The sequence below is a fragment of the Giraffa tippelskirchi genome, chromosome 4 (assembly GCF_054371585.1).
Source record: "Giraffa tippelskirchi isolate mGirTip1 chromosome 4, T2T-mGirTip1v1.2.pri, whole genome shotgun sequence".
Lineage (NCBI taxonomy): Eukaryota > Metazoa > Chordata > Mammalia > Artiodactyla > Giraffidae > Giraffa > Giraffa tippelskirchi.
Genome location: NC_137278.1, coordinates 138,949,757 through 138,968,313, shown reverse-complemented (window position 1 = coordinate 138,968,313; position 18,557 = coordinate 138,949,757). Strand labels below are relative to the sequence as shown.

Sequence of the window (18,557 nt, the reverse complement as noted above, 5' to 3'; positions counted from 1 at the left end):
CCTAAATATTATCACATAGAAGACTAACAGAAGGGGAAATTGGAGATGAAAGATGAGGCCTATTTTAAAACTGAGATTTCTTTAAAAATTTCTAACCAAAAGAGAAAAATTTAGAATATGGGGAAGTAGTGGAGTTCATTTTATCCACAGGCCCATATTCCCCATCTCAAGAAAGAATGTGATTGATAACATATCCATAATTAAACACATTATGCCTTTGTTAATCTGTTTGTAATCCAACAAACTCTTGTTCTGCTGTCCTTTTTAGGGGTTCATAGCCCTCTAAAAGTGTTTTTGAATGAAACAAAGAGTAGGCAGTAAGCTTAGCACATCTACCCTTCACCAAGCAGCCTGTGTAAACAATCCTTCATGAGCGAGCCATCCAAATCACGGGTTAGTTAAGAATCTAACTGGGACAATTAGGGTATTCTGCTCATTTCCTGATCACTTCCAGCTGCCCAGTGGCATTTAGCCAAAATATGTAATTTCATGGCATGTGTTTGGAAACTTTTAAAAATATTTGTTATTACTACCCAATTCCATTATCTTCCCATTCTCTTTCCATTCCACTCTCTTCTCAGTTGAATTTTGGCATTATTTTTAGTGGATTGAGCTATACCAGAGTAGATAAAAATTCTATTAAAAGTTGAAATAGCAGTATAAATAATTTTAGTGGATCCTATAATGTGTGCCTCAAAATATGCATTATGCCATTTCACAAATTAAAAAATTGAAGGCAACAATTTATTAAGTTTCCTATATGAAATCACCTTGAATTTAGATATTGTACTTAAGCCAAAACTAAACCCTACGTATCATCTTTGGTATTCTTCCCTAATGTAAAAAGTGGTTTTATCTGTTACCCACATTAGAAAGACTAAGAAAGAACTGATTTGTTTCTGACGCACATTTTTTCTTAAATATTCTAATTCCAGGATTCATCTCCTCAAGTCACGATGTCACAAGTTTAAAAATAAAACTTGCGACTCAGCTACCTTGAGACAAAGGAGTTGTTCACTTTGTTGAAATTCATTAAACTAGAGAAATTTTACTCACAGATGCATTTAAATATAGGTTCAGTGGATATTTTCCCCTTTCCCCAAATTGCATTCAACATTTCAAGCTGTTTATAACTTGCCATCACCATTATTCTGCTGGGCTTGTCAGTGTTAAATCTGTTTGTTTTATTTTTAAAGCTTTTTAAAGTTTTATTTTAGGATAGATGAATTCAAGTACATGCCAGGGTGTGTATGTTGCAAAATGTTCTTGATTAAAGAAATTTGTTTGTAAATTATCCATTGTTTTTGAGTATGCCCAATTGATGTGATAAAGTTTTGTCTTGCCATAAAGCCTTGATGATCAACAGGGGGAAAGCAGATATTGTGAAGCTTTTGTGAACTTTGAAAGTGCAAAATATAGCAACCAGTTTTAAATAATTAGATTGCTTCTTTTAAAAAAAAAAAACAACTGGCTTAAAGTGTTTTGCTTCAATGTAGATTTTTATTGCTCTCTACTGCAAGATTGCTTCTGAGCGTTCAGTTCACCTACTCAGCAGCAGGATGGAGGATGTTTGAGGGTTGAGGAACTATAATATTAACTTTGGTGACTTGGGGAATCTCCATGTCTGAGAAAGCAGTTAAGTGAGGTAAGATTGAGCATTGAGTTACGTGCCTGTGTGCTAAGTCGCTTCGATCATGTAACTAACCCTAAGGACTGTAACCCGTCAGGCTCCTCTGTCTGTAGGATTCTCCAGGCAAGAATACTGGAGTGGGTTCCCATGCCCTTCTCCAGGGGATCTTCCTAACCCAGGGATTAAATCTGCGTCTCTCCCATCTCCTGCATTGGCAAGTGGGTTCTTTACCATTGTGCCACCTGGGAACCCCATTGAGCATACAGTAGTGCTCAATAATTGTGTAATTATGAATCTGAGTTTCAGAGAATTACAGGATTAAAATCCTACATCCTTATAGTAACCTCTGGAGTACAGGATCTGTGTTGTCGTTGTGACCCTGGTTCCTAGCATAGCTTGGAAAGTTGCAGGTCCTCCTATTTTCTTTGCTTCACAAAGGAAGTGACATTTGATCTCTGGGTCTTATTCAGGGAGAGAAGGGAAAGTATTGGAAGTTCAGGTTGGGGAAGACGATAGGGGATGAATGTAAGAAATGGTAGATTGAGAGCAGGAATATGAAGGGCTTTGAATCCTTTCTCTCCTACTTAAGATTTTTAAGTAATTACCTTTGTATCAATATTTATTCTTGCCATAAACATTGATTTCTCATAGCCCCTCTGCCGCTTGCCAGCCTTGAGCCAGTTCATAGACCCAGAACCTCAAGAAGGAAGGGCAGGTCAGATCCCCTGAAGAAAGGACTCATGCTATACTGCCTAAATATTCTGTAGTAGTTTCAGCTTCACTTCACACTTTCTAAAGGGATCCTAAAGTTAAAGGAAAGCTCTGACAGTGTTTTGGCAACAACTTTGAAGATGGTGATCTGGTCATTCCTAAAGTATTCATGGTGGGAAATATTCAGCCAGCCACCCAAGTGGCATTACATCTGTTACACTGCTCAGGCTGGCACCTGGAACTCCAGTGAGTAATGGCCACACTCTGCTTGTCAGACTAAGGTTTGTGGGTTAGCATTTCCTTCCTGCCAGTTCTCTCGAGAAAGAAAAAGGGTGGGGCGAGGGCAGCTGGTAACTAATGTATAGTTGGCAGGATCTGTTCTTCACTTTTCCCATGGTAATGGAATTGAAATTCAATCAGATGACTGCCTAATGAGGACTATGTTTTCTGTGTCCCTCTTGTCACAGATGTAATCAAGTGACTTCTCTCCTGGGCTGGGACTGTTAGGACAGTGGATGTAACTCCTTCATGTTCTCTCTTATCCCTTCCCTGAAGTTACAGGAATAGCAGCCCAGCCTTAATTCGTTGCAGAGCCACAAGACAGGAGATGCCTGGATCGCTGGGTGACCATGTGGAGTACTACAGTAATAATTAATTAATCTTGGAATATTGGGGACCGAGTTTACTTCAAGTTGTATTTAAAATGTCACTTGGTGACATATTGCTAAGGCTGCAGGCACATTTGTATAGCAGTAGGGACAGCCTGCTTTTTATAGCATGTTGTTTTTTGAGCTCTACCCGCATTGATGAATGGTGTTCTAATGTTAGACCATTGTCACTGAAATTTTAACTTTGGGGGGCGATGTTTTTTAAAATTATTTTTTTAGAGGTAACTGATGTATAACATACGTTTCATGTGTAACACCTTCTATTCCTACTTCTGTACTCTACAGTGTGCTCACCACCAAAACTTGAGTTTCCATCCATTACCATACGGTAATACAGTGGCCTTCCCTGGTAGCTCGGCTAGTAAAGAATCTGCCTGCAATGTGGGAGACCTGGGTTCAATCCCTGGGTCGGAAGATCCCCTGGAGGAGAGCATGGCCACTCCAGTATTCTTGCCTGGAGAATTCCTGGACAGAGGAGCCTGGCGGGCTACAGTCCATGGGGTCGCGAAGAGTTGGACGTGACTGAGTGACTTAACACATAGCACAAGATAGAAAATAACCACACGTATACAGACACCTGAGGGCTTTCTCCACTGCCTAGGCTGCTCCTGTATGGTCATTTTTTTCTGGTTAGAACAGGTGTGAAACGGGGAGGAGGAAAGGACAGAGTGATCCTGGCACGTGACCTTCAGGACTACACTCTCCGAGAAGGCTGCTCCTGGCCCCGGGCTCTGTTCCTGGGGCTCCTGCTGGTGCCCCCTCTCAGGCTTTCTGGCCGAATCCCTGCTGTTGTCCTTGAGGGCAGTGAGGGTTTGCTGAGAGGGTGAGGATCCAGCAACCAGAAATATAGTGTGCTGTCCCTGCATCCGTCTGATGGGAAGAGGCCACCCTTCATGACCAAACTCTCAGGAAGACACACTGGCCAAATGGCTTCAGTGCCCTCAAGCAGACCCAGCGCCAGCGCCTGGCATGACTACACCCTCGGCTTGCCTGAGGCTGCTGAGGCCAGCAGGGGGTCAGCCCCCAGAGGATGGGGCTATGTGAGAACGTTTGTATGTGTGAGAGTGTGGAGGGCTGGGGTGGGTGGGGGAGAGGCAACAGTCCAGCAGAACCACAGCTCAGCAGGCCAAGGCATGTTTTGTGGTCAAGTGTTCAATTTTCCTTTCCTTTACTGGCCAGGACTGAACCTTGGCTGTGATGTGGGCTCAACCAGGGTGGCCTTCCACCACCACGGAGGGTGGGGACGGGGTGTGGCTCCTCAACACTGCAGGGCTTCCTCAACTGAGAGAGGGAGTCACGTGTGAAAGTCACCTTTCCTTTCCAACACAGGAGCAACCTGGTCCACCCCAGGGGCCAAGAAGAGAGGCACCGTTTTTTCAACATCTCATTCCCTGGGACAGCTTGACCTCTGCAAAGCCTACACGGCCTGCCCCCATCCTAAGGTGCGAATGTTGAGTGAAGGGGTGATGTCTTGCAGGTGTGGGTAGGGGCATGGAATTGGTCCCCACCTTGTTGGAACTTCGCATTTTAAAAACTTTGTGTTCTGTTACTTCTGTAGAGTAGAATCAAGTGTACCATCAGATGATGTAGCTTAAAGTACATTTCAGGTTTAATATACTAAATATAGGATTCAGAGGAGCACCATGTTTTTCATTTATTTCACTGTCTGAACCAGTTTAGAAGGACCAGTCTAGTGTTTTTAGAGTCACAAACACTTTCACATGTTGTACGCCAATGAGTATTTTTTTCTCACTTTACAATTAAGGGATTGCCTGAGGTCATATAGCTGGAAGGGGCAGAGTCAGTGTTTTACCCAAATCTTTCAACTTTTAAACTCAGTGTTCTTGAAAGTGGAAGTTTAGTGGTCATTCAGAACTAGGTTCCAGTGCTGACTCCAGGACACACTAGCTGTTGGTATGTGCACTTACAGTGTAATATCTTTGTGATGGGCAATATATAAAAATAACTTATAAAAAACTTTTGATAAGATCCTTGCTCAGTAGATTTTCACCTATACTCAGTCACTACTACTGTCTATGTTGGTTTCTATGACTTCTGCTTTGGAGTTAATTTAGAAAACCTCTTACAGGTTCATAACACGTGGTTGTTAAGGGGCAGGTAGGGTTACAGCCCCCACAGTTACCACATAGCCTGGAACTCAGCTCTTTGGTGTGGTACCTGGACCCACAGTGATTTGAGAAGAGCCATTTAAGTGGAATGAACCTGGTAATTCAACTCTCCTATACTGGGAGCCAACATTAATTAAACATAGTTAACACTTTTTCAGCTTTGCTTACAACATGTTTAGAGATTCCAGACTAAGACTGCCACTAACCACATTGTAGAAAAAAAAAATCGTTTTATCTTGGTAATTGGGGGAAAAATACAACACGAGGGAGGAAAATGTCTTGTCTTCCATATTCTCTATGCCATTTCCAGATTGCCTACTTAAGAAAGGAAAAAGCCAACTTGAAGCATATGCACCTAGAGGGAGATAACCGCTGCCAAACTTCATGCCCACTCAGAGTCCCAAGCATTAAAACGTAGAAAAGCACCAACCGTCTTTAAAGCTACCAACTCCCATGAGCCATGGTCTCTGGAAGGATCATCCTTTCAGGAATCTTTGCCAAGTATGTTGGTAAATGAAGGGTCAGAAAAGAGAAATGATGCTTTATGCTGAGTGGGGTGACTTGTCTGCTGGCTGACCCAATAAATTCAGTTTGGTCTTCACAGAATATCAAAGCTGGAAGGAAGCCTTTGAGATGGTTGAGGACCTCACATTTTACAGAAATGGGAAGTGGGTCACAGCACTCAACCTCCCTGAGTCAATGAGAGAGGGGAGTGTCCTAACTCACATCCCGATTCTAGAGTCCAGTGTGCTTTGCATCTCTCCAACATCAACTTTGTGGCAGGTTTATATTAGACTAGTAATCACTTTTTCCAACATTAGTTGCTTTTGGTTTGTTGACCTAAAAAGCTAAAACAAGTATTAGCGCTTAGGAGAACTAGTTTCATATTCTTTATGGTCCTCTTTATGTTGTCTGGAATCAAGTGCTTCTGGAGAATGCTCTGCAAGTTCCTTCTCAAGTTGCCCTAACAGCACCTGTGCACATACGGCAACAGGGATGTGAACTTTCTCTTGTAAAAATAAGAGTTGAGGTTAAAATTGATTTCTCAAATTGGAATCTGACCAGCTAGCTTGGTCTGTTCAAAAAAAGAAGACCTGGCTATAATCCTGTGAGCAAGTCTAGATACACAAACCCCATGTCGTACTTTTCCTCTACACTTCCTTTGTAAGCTGTGAAAGCCACCCCTTCACCTTTCTTCCCCTAGTAAAGTTACACTTCTATGATTTTGGCATAGAGATGCCAAAGCTCAGAGATGCAAAATTCAATTGTTCCTGCTTATTTCTCCAGTGAGCCTGGAAGCCTTCCTCGTGTGCTTTGAGAGCGAGCAGAAAACCCACGTGACTGTTCAGGAGCATGCCTTGTTAGAGAGGTCCAAAGAAGAGCTAGAGAATCTAACTAGGCAATTTTCTCATTTGACAAATTAAAAAGGCCTTTTTTATAATTGTGTTGCTAACATTAAATTTGATGATAAGGCTTTTAGTGGAATTTTTTAAATCCCAGTAATTTTTCTTCCTTGAACATCAAAAAAAGGTCACATCTTTCTGTAAATAGTAATTAGTTTTGCCTCCTCTAGACAGCTCTAAGGGATGACTTCAAGTGCTTAAATTTATAACCCATGTGCTGATGGCAGGTTCATGTTGTTCAAAGGGCTTCAGAAATGTTTGAATTAGTTGTTAGCATTGAGAAGGTGGGAGATGTTTTACCAAAGTTCAAGTTCTTAGTTGCTTTTGGAAAGACTGATGTTCTAGCACTGCTTCTCTTGTCCATGGCAGCAGTCGAGTGTGCCACAGCAGAGCGCAGTGGTCAGCTGAAGCCTGCCCACACCATGTCAACAGTCCCGTGCACTGGGCACCCTCAGCGCTCCCAGAGCACCTCCACACCTGTACTACTTGCCTGGCCCGTCACCCAAAGACCACACAGGGCAGGGCCACATGCCACACATGGACACCTAGCAGTCATTGGTGCTCATTCCAATTTTACTACCGTCTTATGGTGGCTTATGCTTTGTATCTAAATTGAGAGCTATGCTCAGTTGCGCCCAACTCTTTGCAACCCTATGAACTGGGGCCCACCAAGTTCCTCTGTCCATGGAATTCTCCAGGCAAGAATACTAGAGTGGGTAGCCATTTCCTCCTCCAGGAGATCTTCCCCACCCAGGGATCGAACCCACATATCCTGCATTGGCAGGTGGATCCTTTACAAGCACCACCAAACAGCAAATCTCTCTTTGCACTTCTGGTACTTATTTAACTCAGGAACTAGAAAGCTGAGTATCAGTCAAGAATATCAAGTACATACACAAGGTGAATCATTGTCTTTTTCTGAGTACTGAAAGCAGTTCTCGTTGACTTTTATCAGCATCCCTCCACGGGCTGTATGTGCTCCAATTTGGTCTGAAGTGAGGAAAAATGCAATCATTGGGGTTCTGTTTCACCCATGTAGAGACTAGAGGCAGTGTTTTAGTCTTTGATCCTTATCTTGGGGCTACATTTTAAGAGTTTTTGCGATGGACCAAACACTCTGTAAATGAAATCTATGAACACCTTTTAGCAAATGCAGGCCTAGTTTTCTAGCCTAATTCTTCACAGAACTGCAGGGCAGCTGCTTCTCTTTGTTCCTTTGTAGACAGTCTTCTTTGTTATTGCTATCAACCAAGATTTAAAAGCCTTAAAGCGTACATTATTATTGTGAATAAATATTTCTGCATTTCCTTAAACCTTTGGCAGTCTATATACCCTTATGTAAGGAAATGAAGAAATGAATGGAGTGATTACTATGAGAAGCAAAAGCAAGTAGGACTTGAAAACTACTGAGGACAGTGACTTCAGCTTATACCTGCCTTTCTCCAGGCTAAGTAAGGCTCAGTATTTTGTTATCCATCCTTTCAAGGCAAAGGTCTTTTCTAAAAGGATGCTCATTGTTTGCAGCAAAGATTCTGAAAAGATCTTCAAAATCTGGAAACCTGTTGCTCTGTCATGTGAGATTGTGAGGGAACAAGACTTGCATGCATTGTAAATGAGGATCAGGAGATTGCCTTCTTGAGGAAACTGGTGACAGCCACCAAAGCTGTAAACGCATAACCTTTGTTCCAGTAACCGTGCTACTTAGAATTTTGTGCATATGTGCCAATGAAGGATAAAGTGTCCATGAAAAAATTGAAGCCTATCACCAAGGGACTGGTGAAATAAATGATGGTATATCCAAAAGTAGACTATTATGAAGTCACTGCAAGAACAGAGTGAGGCAGACCTATACACACTAATGTGGAATGCTGCTGCTGCATCACTTCAGTCGTGTCTGACTCTGTGCTATACCATAGACGGCAGCCCACCAGGCTCCACCATCCCTGGGATTCTCCATGCAAGAACACTGGAGTGGGTTGCCATTTCCTTCTCCAGTGCATGAAAGGGAAAAGTGAAAGTGAAGTCGCTCAGTCATGTCCGACTCTTCGCGAATATCCACGTGTAAAGTGAGAAAAGCAAGTCTTAGCTGGTGTAGTTTCCTGCCTAAATAAAAGATACATTGACGTAAATATGCTTTGAACATCTGAAGGATACACAACTAATGGGTAACAGTGGTTACTTCTAGGGAGGGGAACCAAGGGAAGGAGAGTGGAAAGGAGATACTTCATGTCTTTTGGGTTTTTTTTTAAATCATGTGCATGCATTTTCTTTGCAATGCTGTTTTTAAAATGAATCAGAACAGGGAGATGATAATGAAGTTATTGAGAAAAGAGCTCTCCCCCACTGGTGTGTTTCTGAAGGACTCTGTCTAGCCCGGATACCAAGCCTTGCCCTATCCAGGGGTGAGTACCGGGGATGCTGTTGACTGCTGGTGTTCCTACTGGATTCAAGTCTGCCCTCCCAGGGCCCAACAGCTTTTCCCGCACCAGTACATGTGGGCAGCTCCGCCTCTATGCCTCAAGAACTATTTCACACAAGCTAGTAGGGCACGTGGACGTGCAGGAGTCAAATGTGCAGGAGTTGGTCTGTTAACGGTAGAACAGCAAGGCTAGTCAAAGGAGCAAAATGAACGTGATCTGGATGTGTTTGAAGAGATCTTGTTCAGAAAGGTCATTTGTTATTGATTAAGCATTTATTAAATACCTTCCTAAAGGTCTGCGATACCACTAGGACACTAAGTTAGGACTGAAACATGTGCAAGAATGACCCATATTGAAGTACTAGCTTGTCAGTTCAAATCCAATGTAATTCCCCCTTGAAACAGAACCCCAGATTAACTTGAAGGAGCCAGCAGCACAGAATCCTCTAATTTAAGGATTTTAAAAGAAAAACATAACCAGAAGGCCTGGTTTTCAAAACTGCTGTTAAAGGCCAACAAATTAGCTGGAAGGGAGGGGTGAAAAGGAATCAACCTACGAAGCACTCTGCCACAGAGAGCAGATCCTTGTAGTTTTTCGGTCTCTTTCCTTGAGATAATCACTACCTTCCTGAAAATGGGAAAGGCACCCCCTGCCATCCCCAAGGGGAAAAAAATATTCACCCAAACAGCTTCTCCTTGTTGTTACCATATATTCCAGGGGTATGTGTGGGGAGATTTTTTTTGTTTGTTTTTACATTTATACAGTTTACATTGCTTGACCCATAAATAACACTTGTAAGATTAATAGGGCCATAGTTTTAAAGAGTATTTACATAGCCCCTCCATGCATACAGAGCCTTTTTAATATTGAAAAATCGAAAAAAAAAAATGAACTTTCCATCACTAGGTAATATAAATTTGACCATCTAAACTTATAAACCCTGACTAAGATACAAGCAATCATTTCATCCATAAATGCTGTTTCTGGTTCCCTAACAAATCTAGCACTGCAGTGTAACAAACATCTTACATTTCAGGGATATAAAAATATCAGCTTTAAAATCTGAACTGTACAGTATGTACATTAATATTTGCACCGTTAAATTAGGAATACACTTAAGTCTATGAAATACTACATTATAAATAGCAATGTTCTTTTCAGTCTGTAGCTGGAGCTAATGTAATGTTTACCTGGCTAATAAGGGCTGGAAGGCGATGAGGTGGCCTTGCACAATGGGACGCACAGTGTTGGCTGGGTCACATGACTACGTGCATGCCACACAACTGGACAGACTGTCAGGACCTGGGTCAACCTGGTGCAGACAAACGACAGACACTACTGCGTGACAAAGGTGGCTCAAGTTCTCCATTGTCTAAAAATCAACACCCCCATCCAATCACCTCTCAACAGCTTCTTGTGGATCTCTTGAGGTCTGGAGACCAAAGCAGCTGTAGCAAATTGTGATGCACCCCACAGACACAAAAGGTCATGTCTACCTGGCACCATCCAAGGAGGGTAAGTGGAGAAATCACACCTTCCAAAGGTTAATCTGACACTGTAAACAGCAGTCGGGGTCTCATTTACATGGGCAAAGCACTTGAATCTATTTTAGCAACTTTCCTATGGAAGAAAAAAGATATGATTTAAGATGGTTAATGGCTAAGTTTAAATACAATCTCCACAGCTACTACATTAAGAAATAATACAGTTTTTGCCCTTGTGTCCCTTTTTCTTCTTGGATTTAGTTGTCCTCTGACCAAACTGAGGAGTAGGGAGTGCAGAAGTTGGACTAGAAAGGTCGTCTGTGTAGTAGGCGTATCTCTGCGCCCGGGGCTGAGGAATTGGTTGTCCAAGAAAATACCCTTCTTCTTCTGAGTCAGAGGAGGAGGAGGTGGAGGAAGAGCACCAGGAGCCGTCGTCCTCCCCATAGAGGCCTAGAAATCTCGGCCCTCCCGGCTTCTGCAGGGCGTAGTCAGAAGTGGCGTGGGTGTACTGCCCATAGAGGTCAGCATTCTGGATGTAGGCCTGGATCTCCCGGGCACTCTTATTCTGGATAAACTTTTCGTAGTTATCGGGGGTGTAGAGCCGCAGCCTGTCCTTGGGAGAGTATTTTCTTTCTGTGACAAGGTTCAGGGCATTGTCTGAGCGGGACTTCCTACTTCTCCTGCGGCGATGGTGATGTGACCTGGGTCCCCTCTCTTCAAAATGGTACACCCGTCTCCGAGTTCTCTCACTCATTGGCGGCTGCCGGATTTCGATGTTCTCATAGCTTCCATTGTCAATGACATCATCTGAAAACTTGACCTGCTGTGGCCTGGACTGAGACTTGGACCTTCGGAGTACTGGCAGGTGAACTGGTTTCTCCTCGGGCAGGATTTTTTCTGGACACAACTCTGAACTGAGACTCTTCAAGGACTCTGTGCTCCTGTGCAGCATGGAAGAGTTCAGAGTCCCCATATTGCTCATTTTCTCACAATCTTCTGTCTCTATTTCCTCAAAGTTTTGCAAAGAATACAACGATGGCCTCGGCTTGCTTTCTCCATCCACCGAAGCCCCTAAAAGAAAAGCCAAGACAAGACATGACCATCAATAATCCTAACATTCTGACAGTTGTTACCAACAAGCTTTAGAAGCATTTTGAAGTGAAGTCTCTTGAATTTCAATACCTGATGAACAATCACTAGGCAAAACTAATGGACATATATACTTAATCGAGAAGAGGTATGAATTTTATCATTGAAACAAGTGGCCCAGCATCTCTTATGAGCCCCAGCCATTTGGGGACCAAACATGAGTTACAGCCCATGGGATGAGCAGCCAAACTAAAAGCTCTTCATAACAGTTCTGTCATTAATTTATTAACATGACACATAGAACTTTCTATCTCTCAACCCATTAAAGCCAGCTGTTTCATCTGAATCTTTCTCAAAGCAGTCCTTCCCTTTGCATGCACACAGCCATGCCCAGACTAGTCTTCTCTTATACCTAGACTGGTAGTCGAACAGCCCAAGGGCCAGATCAAGTCCACAGCCTACATGTGGATAGAGTTTCACTGGGCCAGATATATCTGTTTGCTTCTCTGCTGCCTATGGTATTTTCCACAATGTAGAGTTGAGTAGTTGCAACAAAGACTATAATGTTCCAAAAGTCCTAGCTAGCCTTTTATGGAAGAAGTTTGCCAAATCCCTGACCCAGGCCTTTATCCAATCTTCTGCTCTGTCAACCCATAAACTAATATTCCACTTCCAGGTCAATTTCATTTTAAAACTTTGCTCAAAACTGATGATGTTGCATTCCTTGTTATAACAGGGCTCAGGCAAGTTAAGAGAAATGGACATAACCCAGCTGATGGTAAGCAACAACAGGGAGTGCTGTGAACTGTTGTCAACTGGTGGCTACATAGCTTCCCAATTTCTAAATAAAGCCTGTTTTTGAGCCTATCGTTGTCAAGAAAAGTCAGCAATAACACAACGTATACCAAATGTTGTCTATTTTTGATATTTAAATGTTGAAACACCTATCATATGGCCTCGCAAACAGGAGGTGCTTAGTATTTAGTCTTACCCACCATTCCTTAAGTCCCCTTAATTATAGGCTTTAATGTTGACAAGCCCAACCAAAGTCAGGAGGGTAGCTGTCTTAACCCTCTGTGCCCAGCACCTGGCCTGCAGCCCTCCTGGCAGCTGCTCAAACCTTTCCTGCCCATGTTACAATGTAACGTAACCTTTATGAAAGGACTAGTGTCATTGGTTGAACTATGAAACTAACCAAGCAACAACAGTACCCAAAAACTTGTGGCAAATGTAAGATTCAGGAGGGTTGGGTTCTAGGATCTACCTTATCTTTAAATACTTACATCAAGTTGGGCATTTAGCTTCTTGGTTTCTTTGGTGTTCTGTTTTTCTATTTTTGATCATGCCACATGGCTTATGGGATCTTAGTTCCTCAACTAGGGATTGAACTCGGGTCATGGAAATGAAAGCACTGAGTCCTAACCCCTGGACCGCCAGGGAACTCCCTAGTCTCTTGGTAATTCAACTTTCCACATTTGTAAAATGCAATAATATCCACTCTCTCGGGGTCATTGTAAGGATGAAATGTAGATAACTGACACGAAAGTGTTTTGAGAACATTAAAGTGAAATTATTTTATAATCTGGGTTAAAAACAAAAAAAACTTAAGCTAATTTTGAGCTGTCTATTGCCACAAGGCAATTCAGGAAAAAAAAATTTCTGTGCTTATGGAGTATGCATGTTGATTTTAGTATCTTTAATTCATACAGAATGATCCAAAGAGTCCAATATCTTTCAAATACAGATGTAGACTCCATCATCCCAATAAATTCATCTCTTCTCTTCAAAACAGGGATAACAATACCTGTCCCCAAAGACTAAACTGAAAATTTATTTTATATGTATGCATACACATATGTGAGTGTTTGCTTTGCTATCTGTTCTTTCAGTCGTTAAATTGTGCCCAACTCTTTGTGACCCCACACACTGCAGCATGCCAGGCTTCCCTGTCTATCACCATCTTCTGGAGTTTGCTCAAACTCATGTCCACTGAGTCAATGATACTATTTGACCATCTCATCCTCTGCTCCCCCTTTCTCCTCCTGCCTTCAATCTTCCCCAGCATAAGGGTCTTTTCCAACGAGTCAGCTCTTTGTGTCAGATAGCCAAAGTCTGGAGCTTCAGCTTCAGCATTAATCCTGCCAATGAATATTTAGGATTGACTGGTTTGATTTCCTTGCTGTCCAAGGGACACTCAAGAGTTTTCTCCAATACCACAATTTGAAAGCATCAGTTCTTCAGCACTCAGCCTTCTTTATGATCCAGCTTTCACATCCATACATGACTACTGGAAAAACCATAGCTTTGACTCTACAGACTTTTGTCAGCAAAGTGGTGTCTCTGCTGTTTAATACACTGTTGTTTTGCTACAGTGTTTAGCATTTAACTGAAACTCCTTCCTTCCCATGGTCTATGGTTTTAAAAAACATAGCCCCTACTGGTTGCTGAACTGTTAACTTTTGGCATAAACTTTTTAGTGGCTCCTTTTTCAAATACCCCATAATCCCTAGATTACATACCTGTGATATTAGACAAAGCCAAAGAATCCATAGAATCCCGAACACTTTGCTCTGGTTTCAGGTCTGACAAACACTCCAGGGAATCTTCATACCACTGTGTTTGATCGTGATTGTATCCTGAAGCCCCATGGTCCAGATCCAATTCCTGGAGCCTTCGACTGCTTGCAGGGCCTGGGTGGCTGCCATAAGCAGAATCTCCCAGTCCATCTTGTGACTGTGCCCAATACATATCAGATTGGTATTTTTTACTTGCAAGGCTCTGGTTGTTTTGCTTTAACTCGGTCTTATTTTTAACCATGTTATCAGCTATCCAGTGCTCACTGGCTCGAATGTCCATCTCACTGGGCTGCTGCTGAAAGAGACTTTTATCACCAAACTTGAGGAGGAGCTGTGTCATATAATCTTCATGCTCAGCCCATTCTTCAGGGTCTTCTGGGGTTTCATGCTCTACTCTGCCTTTCCAAAATTCTTCATTGACAAAACTTGCTCCTTGCCTGGAAAGGCTCAGATCGTCCAGCTTCCGAGATAGGGTGTCGTCAGCATTGCCTGACAGGCCGGGAAACTTGTAGTTCAGAGCAGGGGACAAAAGGAGGGACTGACGACACTGATCTGCTGACCGGCTGCTCTTGCCCATTCGGACACTTCTTCTGGAGTCTCTTGATCGAGCCGACTGGAATGCAGAGTCGGAGGAATCGGAGGCATGCACATCTTCACCAAGGCTGCATGTCTTCGAGCAATAAATCTGGCCTTGTTTGGGGAGGAAGGGGCATCCCAACAGAGAGGTTTTGCACTGGGCACAGGAAAAGCAGGCCTCTGTGGCGTGCCAGTGCTGCCCATCATAGGTCATCTGTGCGTGGTCCACACCTGTTTTGAGAAAGGAAAGAATCACAAGTTATGGTTCTGCCCTGACACAGAGGAAGAAGAAAAGACAGACTGTGGGCATGAGGGAACCTTTGAGGGTGATGAGACTGTCCTGGATCTTAATAGAGCTTGGACTTACACAGGCACAGTTAATTCTCATTTATAAATTGATCTATGTGCTAAATTTCTTTTTAGTTCCAAAATCAATCCTTGCTGAGTTTCTAAGGTCACTTGCAGACATGTGCAAAGTGGCAAAAAAATCGAGTCAAGTGATGCTGCTGCATCCCAGCTGAGGTGAAAGGGCGCTGCCTCTTGTGTTGGTGCTCACACCTCACACAGGCCCATTTTCTTTCCCAAGTTTGTACTTTCTCTTAGTGATTTTGTTGTTTAAAATGGCCCCAGCACAGAGCTGAAGTGCTGTCTAGTGTGGCTCAGCACAGAAGGCTGTGATGTGCCTCACAGAGGCAATCCATGGGTCAGATGAGTTTTGTCCAAGCAGGTGGTACAGGGCTGTTGACTGTGAGTTCAATTTAATGAATCAACAACATATATTAAATAACGTGTCTTTAAACCAAAACACACAGGAAACAAGATTATCTGTTTGATTGGTTTATGACAATGTTTCAACCAGAGGCTCACAGGAACTAACTCACTCTATCTCCAGGAGCAATGGCTAGATATTGGATAATCATGTTCATGGGGACTTAACAGATCACAACTGCCAGGAGTGATGAGAATCCAGTCTCCATCCATTTATCAAAATTCATCAAACCGAAACACTTAAATCTTTCAGATTTCACTGTACATAAACTATACCTCCATCAAAAACAAAAAGAAAGAAAAAAACACTGGATAATCAGAGACAAAGTAGTGGATAAGTGACAAAGCTGCAGGCTGGGCCACGGACGCACCGATATGCTCCCCACACGTCTCGCAGTACTCTGCATACAGGGACTCGAAGCAGCCGCAGCAGAATGGGCGGCCGTCCTTCATGATGTACCTCTGTCCCCCCAGGACCGTCTCGCACTCCAGGCAGCAGAAGTGTTTCATGTGCCAATGCCGACCCTCAGCTTCTGTGCACTCATCAGCAAAAATTATCTTTAAAGAGAAATAAGAAATCACAGGATGAAAGAAAATCAATGTGAATGATTTTAAAGGCCAAGTAACTGCATGTTTTCTGGGCAACTGACAGGCACTGGATCTTTGTTTCTTACAGCCTCAAGCTTACATGTAACTTGATGTAGCTACAAAATAAGAACAGAAATTGAAAACATTGAAAAAGAGAAACTAAGTGCATGCTTACACTTTAAAAGAAAAAACAGAATTCTACATTGGAGGTGATACACTTGGTCATATTATTGCTCTACAATCACACTTTTCAGGCATACTCTGGCAAAGAACACATTAACACTGAAATAATTTAGTGGCCTATGTACCTTTTAATAGAAAAAAAACTCACTAAAGTGGCTGTGAGCCACCAGTTACAGCGATCTGGGTGCTGGACAAGTGAACAGCACTTATGCAGATAATGCTTCCTCTGACCTGGTGGCCATCTCCAGATTAAGGACTTCTTGATTTTTCCATATTTTTGGTTTCAAAAACTTTTCAAATAGCACATTATAGAGGAAACTTAAATACACGAAAGTAAAAACTGGAAGTTTACTATTACTGATTGAAGCAGACTAGGGAGATATAATGAATAAATGCAATGTCAGAATAAAACACAGACATGAGTAGAAAAACTGAGGAAATCTAAATAAAGTCTATGATTTAGTTAAAATATTATGCCAATGTTAATTTCTTAGTTTTGATGCATATACCATGATTACATAAGATAATTAACAAGCTAGGAGAAGGGTATACAGGGACTCTCCGTGATATTTTTGCAACTCTTCTGTAAATCTAAAATTACTTAAAAATAAAAAGCCTAAGGTAGAAAAACTTCATTTTACACCACCAGCCCTTCCACACATGCTCCAGGGTTAACCACTGTGAATTGAGTGTATGTCTTTACACGCTGTTTCTGAGTGTTTTCAAATATGTTTACAGTCTTGTTCTTTCCCCCTTTAACAAAAATAAGATCAATCATTACACACTCTTCTTGCAACTTGCTTTTTTCCTCACAATCCATCAAGGACATCCTTGTCAGTGCACAAAGACACCTGCTGCCTTTTCTTCATCAGCTGCGTGTGATTCCATTACACCACTGTACAGGGTTATCTTAAAACTATATACACAGCACACGCAGCAGAGATTTCTATTTGGCTGAGGTGTGAACAGTGGAATATTGGCTGACTAGAAGCTTATTTTTCCCAGTGTTAGGGGATGAACTTTTTTACCTCGTCACATGCTGAACACCGGGGTTTGAGCAGCTCAGCATGGTGCCGGCCACAGTGAATTTTTCCATCCTGATAAAAATAGATGAGGTCGACCAGCAGCTCATTGCACGTGAAGCAGACAAAACAGGATGGGTGCCAGCACACTCCTGGGCCCGCTCGAGAGGCAAACACTGCGATTTCACCTCCATTTATCTTCAACCCGCACTAAAAACAAAAGGATTTAGACTTAAAACGATGCTTCTCCAATGACTGCAGTCTCTGCCTTTTCCACTTAACACTCAGTCCCAAATCTATCAGGGAAACTTTAATTTCTGTTCCCTCCTGCTAGTGGTTAAACAGCTCTTCACTGCGGAACTGTCTGTCATTCTCCACTGGAGTGAACACGCCTCGGCTTTACTGCCTACCACGCTGGACTGCTCACTGATAACACTCGCAGTGGTTTTCCAGGGGTGGCCTCCTGTTGGATATATTCTTGCTCTGAGAATGCCCAGTAAGGCCCTGAACGTCTATATTACGTCCCTGCGTTTCTGAACATGAGGCACATCCCAGCCCCGCCCTCCATGCCAGGACCTCAGGATTTCACCCCATGTTTACTTAAGGGGCTGCCTCCCCCATACACACAGCAGTGGGGCCAGTTATGAACATGAATCCCCATTTAATATGAAGCTACGTTGCTTTTCTTTCTCAGAGTTTTTGGAGGTTTTTAGGGCTCACACCAATGCTGGCCTGGCCATCTGCTCCCTCCCACTTCCCCTCAGCTGATCCAAGACATCACCACCCATCCATCCAGAACTCGCTACCTGCTCGCACACAGCGTGCATTACTGCTCTGGACAGAAGTTTAATTGTTCCTCTTCCTAGTGCTTCTTTCTTCCGCTGAGCACTGAACACTTGCAGTTCTTTTTTCTCCTCCTCACTCAAAGTCTGGCAATACCGCACCTTCACAGAAGGAAACAGAAGCACCCTCTGAGGCACACAGCCTCCCTCACCAATTCTTTATTTCCAGAATTGAGTTTCAGGAAATAAAACAGCAAGTGTAGCTGGTCTGCTCTCATGAATCCCCAGTTTAAAAATGACCCCATATCTTTAAGATGACACCAAATCTTGCAGCCTCTCTAGCAAAAGTGAAATGCAATCTGAAGGAATAGTCTTTTTTTTTGGCCACACCATGCAGCATGTGGGATCTTAGTTCCTCGACCAGGGATTGAACCCACACCCCTTGCATTGGAAGCATGGAGTCTGAACCACTGGACTGCTGCAGAAGTCCTTTTTTTGTTTTAAAAAAAAAAAGGACGAAAAGTTTAA

At 42.7% G+C, this 18,557-nt stretch overlaps 1 protein-coding gene across 2 annotated transcripts in view; it reads right to left on the bottom strand.

Annotated features, from left to right (window-relative positions):
- Window positions 1-9,656: 9,656 nt before the first annotated feature.
- PRICKLE1 (prickle planar cell polarity protein 1) overlaps window positions 9,657-18,557 on the bottom strand; it is a 107,507-nt gene continuing 98,606 nt past the window's right edge. For both annotated transcript variants that reach the window (XM_081593673.1, XM_081593674.1), the window contains exons 4-8: window positions 18,054-18,191; window positions 17,254-17,457; window positions 15,826-16,012; window positions 14,054-14,917; window positions 9,657-11,516 (exon numbers count right to left, since the gene is read on the bottom strand). In XM_081593673.1, coding sequence (XP_081449799.1) covers window positions 10,654-11,516; window positions 14,054-14,917; window positions 15,826-16,012; window positions 17,254-17,457; window positions 18,054-18,191 — 2,256 coding nt within the window. In that variant the 3' untranslated portion in view covers window positions 9,657-10,653. The remainder of the gene's footprint in view (window positions 11,517-14,053; window positions 14,918-15,825; window positions 16,013-17,253; window positions 17,458-18,053; window positions 18,192-18,557) is intronic.